Source organism: Mus caroli, chromosome 1 (genome assembly GCF_900094665.2).
Source record: "Mus caroli chromosome 1, CAROLI_EIJ_v1.1, whole genome shotgun sequence".
Classification (NCBI taxonomy): domain Eukaryota; kingdom Metazoa; phylum Chordata; class Mammalia; order Rodentia; family Muridae; genus Mus; species Mus caroli.
Window position 1 is genome coordinate 161,615,253 of NC_034570.1, and position 11,077 is coordinate 161,626,329.

At 46.8% G+C, this 11,077-nt stretch overlaps 2 protein-coding genes across 2 annotated transcripts in view; one reads left to right on the forward strand and one right to left on the reverse strand.

The window, feature by feature from the left end:
- The window catches only part of Pfdn2 (prefoldin subunit 2), a 12,336-nt gene extending 6,500 nt beyond the window's left edge, over nucleotides 1-5,836 (forward strand). Inside the window, exons 2-4 of the mRNA XM_021175522.2 lie at nucleotides 4,185-4,273; nucleotides 4,365-4,488; nucleotides 5,515-5,836. Of these exons, the coding sequence (XP_021031181.1) occupies nucleotides 4,185-4,273; nucleotides 4,365-4,488; nucleotides 5,515-5,691 (390 nt within the window). The 3' untranslated portion in view covers nucleotides 5,692-5,836. The remainder of the gene's footprint in view (nucleotides 1-4,184; nucleotides 4,274-4,364; nucleotides 4,489-5,514) is intronic.
- A 534-nt stretch (nucleotides 5,837-6,370) lies between these two features.
- Nucleotides 6,371-8,481, reverse strand: Klhdc9 (kelch domain containing 9). Its single transcript, XM_021175444.2, has 4 exons — nucleotides 7,794-8,481; nucleotides 7,398-7,557; nucleotides 7,111-7,309; nucleotides 6,371-6,647 (listed from the first exon to the last, which is right to left on the reverse strand). The coding sequence occupies exons 1-4, from the start codon at nucleotides 8,318-8,320 to the stop codon at nucleotides 6,481-6,483; spliced, it is 1,053 nt and encodes a 350-aa protein (XP_021031103.1). The 5' UTR covers nucleotides 8,321-8,481; the 3' UTR covers nucleotides 6,371-6,480.
- Between the last annotated feature and the right edge of the window lie 2,596 nt (nucleotides 8,482-11,077).

An 11,077-nucleotide genomic window follows, 5' to 3' on the forward strand; every position in this document is an offset into this window, starting at 1 on the left:
ACACTCCAGAAGAGGGCGCCAGATCTTGTTACGGATGGTTGTTAGCCACCATGTGGTTGCTGGGATTTGAACTCTGGACCTTTGGAAGAGCAGTCGGGTGCTCTTACCCACTGAGCCATCTCACCAGCTCCTTATTTACGTATCTTATGTGTATGAGTGTTTTGTATGCATGTGCACTCTAGGTGTGCCTGGTGCAATCAGGTCAGAAGTGGGGGTTGGGGATTGGATCCTTTGGAACTGGAGTTACACATGGTTGTAAGTCACCATGTAGGTGCTGGGCATGCTTGGCTTTGAATCCACCCTCCTTCCCTTTGTTTCTTCCCTGGCCACAACTATTAACAACCAACCACCAGCCCCCTAAACTGACAACATCCATACTGAATACCACTAACCGCCCACTCCACCTCTCAGGAACGAGGCATTGTGTTCTTTAGATTGCTTCCTGTCCGGGGGCAGTGGCATCTTTGGGGACCCTAAGAAAATTGGAATGGTAGCCAATCCCTGAGAAGCCTGGCTGTTCCCCTCACTGTCCAGGAAGGTGCAGGCCTAGTTGAGGCAGACTGTGAGGCTACGCCACTTGAGGCTAGCTGCTCTGAAGCTGTGTCCTGGATTTTGAGGAAACAACGGTTGAGGCGGCCTGTGAGTCTGGATCACCTGGGGCTAGCTCTTTGATTTCACTGGTGTCTGATTGTTTTGTTTTGAAAACACAAACTTTTAATAGTGACATTGTAGGGACATTTTTATATTAATGTATGAAATATGTGTGTGGAAGGAAACAGGACAGGGCCTTACAGATTATCAGTGTGGTGAGAAATTTTGGTTGTATTCTGGGGACAGAGGCAGGAAGATCTCATGATCAAGCCAGCTCAGTCAGTCAACAGGGTCTCGAGGGAGGGAGGGAGGGAGGGAGGGAGGATCGAAAAGAAAAAGACAATTAGACAACATTATAGCATGACTCCAGCCAGTGCTGAGGCTGCAGCAGGTTTATTTTTTTCCCCCATTCAGCTTTTATACCATTCTAAGTACTTGCAGAGAATAGGGTCAGTTCTTAGATCAATGACAAAGTAGTCAGACAAGGCAGTAAGCAAAGCCCCCTGGTCACTGTTTCTAGGGGCTTATCAGGATGACCAAGATAAAAGGAATGCCACACATTGAGCTTTGTATTAGCCCAAATGTAAATACTCCTATCTGAGCCTACTTCCTTGAGCCCAGTGGTACGCGCTTGCCAAATTTCTACAGGGTTCCAAAAGCTCTCCACAATCTCAGGTTGGAAGCCAGACTGGTAATCTGTATTCAGAGACCTTGTCTCAAAACAAGCAGAAAACCATGCACACAAACAACCACATCTCCCAACATAGGGATCAATAGGGAACAAATTCTATGTCACACTTAAAAAGAAATCTGGGGCTAGAGAAATGGCTCAGTGGTTAAGAGCTAGAGAATCCCGGGGCAGTGGTGGCGCACGCCTTTAGTCCCAGCACTTGGGAAGCAGAGGCAGGCAGATTTCTTGAGTTCAAGGCCTGCCTGGTCTACAGAGTGAGTTCCAGGACAGCCAGAGCTATACAGAGAAACCCTGTCTCAAAAACAAAAAAACAAAGATCTAGAGAATCTGGGTTTAATTTCCAGCTCATTACTGGTATGGTAGCTCATGCTTTGGGGGATCTGATGCCTTCTTCTAGCCTCTTTGGGTCCCAGGCATGCACATAGCAGACATACACATACAGGTAAGACACATAAAAATAAACCTTAGGGGGAAAATCTTTATAAAAATAAGTTTTTGAAAGATCTCATATGTGTAAATAATAAGAATATAAAGAGCTCTATGTAGTAATAAGAAGTGATGTTGATTTAGAAACGAATACATAGTATTTTAATTAAATGGGGCTATTTCAGAGGGGAACTTTACATACACTATGATTTAATAGGGTAAAGAGACTCTCGACATTGACTAGTCTATCCCTGTTTGCATGAGACTATTGAGGTTTGGTCTGTTGCTGTGTATTGCAATGCTTAAATACTGGCCCCCAAGGTCTGGCTGCCCACAGGAATAAAAGGAGATCCTCATATACACCAAATGATTCTATGTAATCTTGTTCCTTAATGTAAAACTATTGGTTGAATAAAGATGCCTATAGCCTGTAGCTCTGGGCAGAAGACAAGTAGGCGGGCCTTCAGTTTTCAGGCTTGTGGTCTTGGGGCAGGGACCACAAGAGGAGAGAAGAGGAAGAAGACACCATGGGAAAGGTGGATCATGTGAAGATGTCCATGAGGGCCAGCCAATTGGAGAAGGGACAGCCCAGGCAGAACATGGCAGGTCATATCTCATGGTTAGTGACAGGGAAGTAGACTAAAAGAGTATAGAGGGTTGATAACTGCACAGCTCTAGTGCTGTTAAGGGGGTAATTGTAAATATAAAGGTTTTATGTCTTTTATTTGGGAACTGAATGATCAAAGGTGAGGTAGAAACCTCCAATTAATTTTTACAACATTTTGGTACCCGTTGTGGGGCGCCGTTAGTGAATATTTTCCTGACTCTTCCTCCCAGCTCTATGCTCCCAGAGATAAGATTCAGACTCAGAATATATTTACAAATACCTTGATTATATAGCTAGGCTCTTCTCTGACTAGATCATAACTTAAAATAACCCAATTTATTTTAACATGTATTCTGCCATGTGGCTGGTTACAATGTGCTCAGGTACCAAACAGCTGTCTTGTCACGTCTTCCCTGGTGACTCTCCCAAGCCTGGCACTATCCCAGAATCCTTTCTCCTCCTCTTTTCCCATCTCCTGTTTCTTGCCTAACCTATAGGCCATCAGACTTTTATTCACAGGTGCCATATCCAGACAGACACAAGATGCTCTCTCTAGCTTTGTTATTGGTAGTAGTGCTGGGAGTTGAGCCCCAGTGCCTTCTGCATGCTGAGGCCATTCTCACTGAGTTGTACCTCAAGCCCTGAGCTAATATGATAAAGCTTATGTGGCGTAGTGGGAAAGCACACGCCGCACAGGTGTGCCCGCCTGAGCATGGTCCTGGGAACTCACAGCTTCTAACTGAAGGTCCAAGTGAATCTGATACCCTCTTCTTCCTCCACACTTGTTTATATACACACAGGCACACACACATACATATAAAAAAAAGTCTTGGGGCTGGAGAAATGGCATAGCGTTTAAGAGCACTGACTGCTCTTCCCAAAGTCCTGAGTTCGAATCCCAGCAACCACATGGTGGCTCACAACCATCCATAATGAGATCTGATGCCCTCTTCTGGTGTGTCTGAAAACAGTTAAAGTGTACTCACATATAATAAATAAATAAATCTTTTTTAAAAAGTCTTTAAGTCTTAAAAAAAAAAAAGGACTAAAGATGATGACTCAATGATTAAGATTTCACACTGTGCATCTAGAGAGATGGCTCTGCAGGTAAGAGGACTGACTACTTTTCCAGAAGTCCTGAGTTCAATTCCCAGCAACCACATGGTGGTTCACAGGCATCTGTAATGGGATCTGATGCCCTTCTTTTGGTCTGTCTGAAGACAGCTACAGTATACTCATATACATAAAATAATTAAATCTTTTTTTAAAAAGTACACACTGCTCTTCTAGAAGACCCAGGTTTGATTTCCAGTACCTATATCAAGCCTATAACTCTATCACCTTCTTGGTCTCTGATTAGTGACAAACTGGCAAGCTAGCTCAGTAGTTAAAAGAACTTAAAAGAAAAGTGGTTAAAACATTTTGATGAGACCCAGGTTCAGTTTCCAGCACACACACGGTGCTCACCACCATTTGTGACTCCAGTTTCAGGGACTCTGTCGCCCTCTTCTGGCCCCTGGGCACCAGGCCAACACATGGTGCACATGTATACATACTTCCAGGTATAACAGCACTCATGAACATAGAGTAAAAATTAATAAGTTGGGGAGGGAGACATAAAAAAGCCCTCTTCACCTGCAAGTCTCTTGTAGGTGTTCCAGTGGCTCCTCACCCCCCCCATCTCTCACATTCAAATCTATTGTTAAATCCCCCTGTGCCTAGTAAATATCTCAGACATATAGGCACTCAGTAAGAATGTAGTCTATGCCCTTCCCTAGATAGCTATCCACTACTGCGCCTTTGTAACTTGCCATCCTATGGCTGCCTTTACTTTCTGGTGTTTTCACGGTCTCATCTCTCATCTCTTAGGTAATTGCTGGCTTTAATCGCCTTCGGCAGGAACAGAGGGGCTTGGCGTCCAAAGCAGCTGAGCTGGAGATGGAATTGAATGAGCACAGGTAGGAAGGCAGCAGAGAAACAGAATGATTGGATGGAGGCTTGTGGGGATCTGGTCGGATTCTGAGGTCTTGTCTTGTTCTCCTACCCTAGCCTGGTGATCGATACACTGAAGGAAGTGGATGAGACCCGCAAGTGCTACCGCATGGTTGGAGGTGTGCTGGTGGAGCGGACTGTCAAAGAAGTGCTTCCTGCCTTGGAGGGCAACAAGGAGCAGGTGAGCAAGAATTCCTCTATAGGCGTTTGGGCAGCCAAGAGGTTAAATGTAGGTGACTAGGGATTTAGGGAATTCATGTTGATGGTAGCATGCAGCCTGTTAGCTATCTACTGTGCCCTTTATACTATTACGAAGTTGAAGTCCAACTCCTTAAGTGAGGAGTTGTTGGCTGTGTGCCCTTTCCATGGGCTCTTTGATGTGGCTGAGTGGGGAGGGAATGGGTAGAGCAGTGTTCTTCACAATATAGTCTGTGGATCCCTGAGTCCGAATCTCCTGAAGAACTTGTTTAGCAGTGTTGGGCATCAAACCCAGGGCCTCATGCGCAGTAGGCTAAATACTCTTATCATTGAGCTACACCTCCAGCCAAGGACCAGTTTAAAATGCAGCTTCTTAAGAGCTCTTGATCCACCGAACCAGACCCTTGAAGAAACCATAAGAGACCTTTTAAAGGGAGAAAGAATCCTGACTGGGGTGGCATACATTGGTGTTTAACTTGCTGAGATGATGAGGCAGAGGAATTGGGTTTGAAGCCTGCTTGGGCTAACTAAAAATCAATCACTTAAAAAAAGAAAAAAATGAATGTGACCTAAGAGAAGAAACCAAAGCATGACAAATGCTCTTTTAAGAGCAAGCAGCCCATCCTCCCTGGGGAGGGACTGAGGATGGAAAGTTGCTGGAGAGGGGACAGTAACTGTCTTAAGAGATGTAGCTGCTGGTGAGCCACTAGTGCTCCTGTGGATAGCTCCATCCATGCCCACAAGGGTGCTTCAGGTTAGACTCATGGGCCACAAAACAAAATGGAGAAATACGATTATGAGGTGGGATGGGTTGGTGGCAAGTAGATGAGAGTGGGCTGTTTGATCATACACTTTTATAACATTATCAAAGAATAACGAAAATAAGTAGCTCAGATGGTTCCCCTTTATAAGCCACTGTGTTCTTGTCTCACTGCCTCCAACTGTAGTACAGTCCAGGGCAGAGGAGGGAGACCTGCAGTCCTTCTCCATCCTCTCTTTTGCCTTTTAGATACAGAAGATCATTGAGACACTGTCACAGCAGCTTCAGGCAAAGGGCAAAGAACTGAACGAATTCCGGGAAAAGCACAACATTCGTCTCATGGGGGAAGATGAGAAGCCAGCGGCCAAGGAAAATTCAGAAGGGGCTGGGGCCAAGGCCAGCTCAGCAGGGGTGTTGGTCTCTTAGGAGCTAAGGCCTCTGCGGGGTTGTTTTTTTTTTTTTAACCCTGATTCCCATTTGTAATTTCTTTTTATTGTTGTTATTATTATTTCTCTGCTATTGTAAATTTTGTTTTTGTTGTTGTTGATTAAATGTTTTGGTCAAATACTTAGCTATAGCCTGAACCTTTATCTCATTTAGGGCTACACCGACCTCATAGAGCTGAGTGTGGTGCCACACAAGCCTTTAATAATCTTAGTGCTTGGGCGACAACAAGAGGCAGATCTCGGAGTTCCAGGCCAGCATGGTCTACAAATCGAGTTCCCAGTCATCCAAGGCTATATATAGACACAGTGAGACCCTGTCTCAAACAAAACAAAGAATATGATTTGCATGGTTTCTACCAGGTTAATAGCTCACTATCAGAAAGGAACCTCAGTTCGGCCTTTCCTTTGCAAATAAAGACATCTGCTTATTTGATGCTCTTCTAAAAGGGATTCAGAGGGCTGGAGAGATGGCTCAACAGTGAAGAGCTCTGTCTGCTCTTCCAGGGGGCATCTGTTTTATTATCCCCAACAACCACATGGTGGCTCAAAACCATCTATAATGGGGTCTGATGCCCTCTTCTGGCATGAAGGTGTACATGCAAATAGGGCACTTATATAAGTAAAATGTATAAATCTTTTAAAGGATTCAGACACAAAACTCTCAGATTGAAATTTAATAAGTATTTGAAGTAGGGCAATAGCTCTGATGAGACCGCTTTGTAGGTTTGCCACAACACAGAGGGGTGGCCATGTGTCTCCCTGCTGTTCTTTAGATGAAGAATTCCAGGATGCAAACCTGTGGGCTAGCTGTCCTGCCGTCCTCACCAAAACCCCCAACCAAATAAAGCTGGTCATTCCAAAGGCAAGTCCGATGGCCCACGCGCTTCAGTCCACGGTCTGTACTGGGGAAGTGGAACCACAGAGGCGGAGACTTGCCTGTGGGTTGAGAGCAGAAGGTGGTTACTGCGGCATTCTGCTCCAGCCTTACCCAGTACGCATGCCTGTTATCGTTCCCGTTTGGTTTGTCAGCCTTTTCAGATGTTCAGTATTCTATTTATATTGTCTATTTTGTTTTTGAAACAGGGTCTCGCTCTGTCACCCTGGCTAGTTTCACACTCTAGATCAAGCTGGCTGGCCTCAAAAACTCCCAGAGATCTGCCTGCCTCTGCCTCCCAAGTGCTGGAATTAAAGGTGTGAACCACTATGCCTGGCTCTATTTTTTTTGTTTGTTTTTCAGCGGTCCACCCACTTTTGCCTCCTGAGTGGCATGCATCACCACAACCGGACTGCATTCCTTTAACTCATCAACTGATTTCTCCTTTCTATCCTACCACCCCTGTTTTGTAATTTTTAGCTGTGTCTTTCTCTCCTCCCTTTCAAATGATAGCTTGGCGCTCACGGGTATCGTAGATGTAGAGATCATTGCAGATCGTATCTCTAGCTCTGGTCAGAGTTTCTCCACCAAATAGTACAGCGAAGGGTCCCACCACTGAACAGGAATGATGGCGCAGGCTCTGCGGTCCTTGCTGCAGTCCCTGCCCACTGTTCACAAGCCTTGCAAGCTGTTCCCTCAAACGAGGGGCAACTGGTTGTTCCTCCTTGGGCGAGAAAAACAAGAAGGGGTTGTCTGAAGGGTTTGCTTATCGAAGTTTTAGTCCTTTTCTACTTTATGTGAGTAGCTAATACCTTGATTTTTCCAGGGCTCCATTGCCCTGCTACCTCTGGTCCAACTGAGTTGCAACCCCCAAAGAGCAAAAGCTGATGACCCGGGTGCGGTCCAGCAGTTGGCAGCAGGGCAGCACAGTGGCCTGATCGTGAGGTTGTGTGGCAGTCTTCTTCTTTGTAGCTGTTGGTACACAGAAATTCGGGCCTGAGTTTGGTTTTCTGAAAAAGATTCAAGTGTTCTTTGCCAGAGAGCTCTTAGTGAAAAAGAAAATCAGGCTTGGGACAGATAGAGTTAAGCCATCTTGGATTCCAAGACAGAAGGTGCTATGGATAGACTACCAATAAGTTTATTTAGGTTTTGTTTTTTCTAGAGTATAGAGAAACCAAACGAACGTTTGGGGACAAAAGTTGCAGTACCAATAAGTTCGGGTCCTGTGGTCCAACTTTAACGTGTAGATGCTTCCATAGCGTCGCTGAGTGTGGGTACCACCCTCTCTGCCAGACACTCGCAGCTCCCCGTCTGAGAGGCGAGTGCAGGTGTGGCTGCTGAGGCCAGCAGGAGGGCAGTTGCCAGGGTTCGCAGCCCATGCTTCCCACACGCCTCTCTCCGTGTCCAGCGCGGCCACCGTGGATAAGCGGCGTGACCCGTCCCAGCCACCCACCACGCAGAGCCAACGTCCTCCCACCAGTGCCGCGTCGTGGTGGCTGCGAAGGGGACTACCTCGGGCTACCAGTCGCACCGCTTGGCCCACAGCTGGGTCAAAGATCACAGTGTCGTTGCTGGGCACTCTTGCACCACCTTCTAGGAGACCCCCTACCAGATAGAACCGTCCTTCCAGTTCCGTGCATGAATGGAAGGCACGAGCCAGAAGCACGTCTCGCGCTACTGGCCTCCAGGTCCAGGTTGAGCCTCTTGCTCGACCGAGGGACTGCACCCCAGCCATGGGCCAAGGGAAGGGGAGAGCAGCTCGGTCGCTTCGGGTCGCACTCCTTCACGAAGGGCCCAGCACTTCCTCCAAGCATAGACTAGCTGCCCCTCCAATAACAGCACAGGTCTTCACCCCCTTCTCTCCACCGCCGTCGCCCAGCAACCACTACAGGGACTACAGTGCGACCGCTGCAAACTGAAGGTCGCAAAGCGCCTGTTACCTTGGAAACAAGAGACCTGGTTAAGCTACCGCGATCTTACAGTGATGTCGTCAGGGGAGCGAGATGTGGGGAAGCTAGTAAATATCCTAAAGGATTTGGGCTCCGAAAGGCTAGAAACCGACAGTTCGTTAGACGAACCCAATAGCTGCTAACTAGCCTGTAATTATGACGTTTGAGGCAGGTGTTGGTGGTAGGATGCGTGGAGGCCGTGTCTTTTTATTTTTTGCTGCAGGGTTTCCAACTTGGAATCTTCTCTAGGGATGAGGTAGGAAGGAAACAACTCACAAATCAGAGGTTGAACTTGGACTACGTTGCTTGGGATTCAGAGACTTGAGTAGACTTATTCCGCGATCCCATTTATAAAATGGGTTGTTAGTGGTAAAAATTCTTGAAGGTGCTGAGTGGATGGGAGAGTTCTCTCTGCTCTAGCCACTGGAGGGCAGTAGAGTCCAGTCTCAGAGAGAAGCGCCAGGACAGAAAGGTGCTAAGAAGGGACAAGGGAGAAAGATGAGTTAGGGTGGATGAAGTGGGAGAGGAAAAATAGGTTAGGCATATCTTGGACAATTTTTCACTACTTAGTCCTAGGATGAATAATTATTTCATCTTGACTCATTAGAATAATATAACACATTAAATGGAGGCACCGTGGAACTCAGGATTAAGGGCAGGGAGTTTCCCCTGATAAGATCCTGGGCAGAAGCTGCCCAGCCTTAGAAGGTGGGTGGGGGTGAGATGGGGAGGAGAGAGACACGGACTCCTGCCCCTCCCTACTCTCTTCCTTTTAGTCAAGCTGGGTTACTGAAGGCCTAACTCTGTCCTCACAGGACTCAATGCAGAACGAAGAGGCTCGGATCAAGGCAGGCTGACTGGTTTCTGCTGTAGGAGGAAATGCAGATTTCTACTTGTCGCTCCAGCTGGGGTGGAGCAGAAATAGGATCTTTGTCCCCCAGGCTGGGCTTTGAGTGGGAAGGATGGCTGTGACTTGGGCCTTTGGTTTCTAAACATGAACTTGCTCCCAACCAGACCACGGATAATGTCTGTTTCAGTGGGAATGATCACGTGATTCTGAGGAGCAGGCTCTCACTGGGCTTTTTCCCTCCTGGTCCCAATTAGATCTTGAGCGAGAACTACGTGGGGAGGGTGTGCACACATGGAGTAAAGAATTGAGGGCTGGTGAGATGGCTCAGTGGTTAAGAGCGCCGACTGCTCTTCCAAAGGTCCTGAGTTCAAATCCCAGCAACCACATGGTGGCTCACAGCCATCCGTAACAAAAATCTGATGCCCTCTTCTGGAGTGTCTGAAGACAGTTACAGTGTACACACATATAATAAATAAATAAATCTAAAAAAAAATCACATTTAAAAAAAAAAAGAATTGAGCCTGGGGGGTGGAGAGAAGGTTCAGTGGTTAAGAGCACTGGCTGCTCTTCCAAAGGACCCAGGTTCAACTCCCAGCACAGCAGCTCCCAACTGTCTATAATTCTAGTTCCAGGGAATCTGACACCCTCATACCAATGCACATAAAATAAATTAAAAACAAACACACACAAAGGCTCGGACAGCATCTCAGTGATGCAAGTCCGGGGACCTGAGTTCCAGTTCCAGAACTCACACAAAAATAGCTGGACACAGCCGGGCGGTGGTGGCACACGCCTTTAATCCCAGCACTCGGGAGGCAGAGGCAGGTGGATTTCTGAGTTTGAGGCCAGTCTGGTCTACAGAGTGAGTGCCAGGACAGCCAGGGCTACACAGAGAAACCCTGTCTCAAAACAAACAAACAAACAAACAAAAGCTGGACACAGCATCCCAGTACTGGCAAGGAAGAGATGGTGAATCCCTGGGGCTTGGTGGCCAGTTACCCTAGCCTATTAGGTGAGTTCCAGGTCACTGAGAGACCCTGTCTCAAAGTAGTAAGTGGACAACATCAGTGGAACAATAGCGGAAGTTGTCCTCTGGCTTCTTGTGAACATGAATACACAGCGCCTTTGATTTCACCACTTGGGACCCTGATGCAGGAGAATGGCTAGTCTAGGGTGCCCAGATCAAAGCCAACCATCTTAACTTTAAAAGTTAAATAATAACCCCAACAAAAACAAAGACCCGCCCCCAAATTCTTGTATCTGTAGCTAAAAGCTCATCTCCCCAAGGTTTCTTAACTGGCTCACTTCCCAACAACTGGACTGGGATCTGATGCACTCCTTGGATTAGATAAGGTACTGACTAGAGGGGCTGGGATCATTTTGCTTAAACTTCATTTTGCTTAAACTCCATTGGTCTTCTAACCATTTTAAGCTCTTGCATTTGCCTGTCTTTGGCTGAGCTGCAGGTCTTTCATGTGTTCTCCCTGCCCTACCCTCACATTCTTTTCTTTTCTGACACAGGGTATTGCTAAGTACCCCAGGCAGACCTGTCAGGATCTACCTAGGATAGACTAAAGGCTAGCAGATGACTCTCCTGGAGATGCCCCACCGTTATTTGTTTGTTTGTTTGTTTTTATTTTTGTATGGTCTGTGATGGGTGAGCTGTGACAGGCAAGACCCCAAAAGACTTCAT

Bases quoted from the DNA above. Each gene is read 5' to 3' on its own strand.
- Klhdc9 (XM_021175444.2), bottom strand. From the start codon at position 8,320: ATGGCTGGGGTGCAGTCCCTCGGTCGAGCAAGAGGCTCAACCTGGACC. The intron at 7,558-7,793 runs GTACTGCAACTT...GTGTACCAACAG, and splicing joins CACAGGACCCGAACTTATTG to CTACAAAGAAGAAGACTGCC. The intron at 7,310-7,397 runs GTATTAGCTACT...TTCTCGCCCAAG, and splicing joins GGAGCCCTGGAAAAATCAAG to GAGGAACAACCAGTTGCCCC.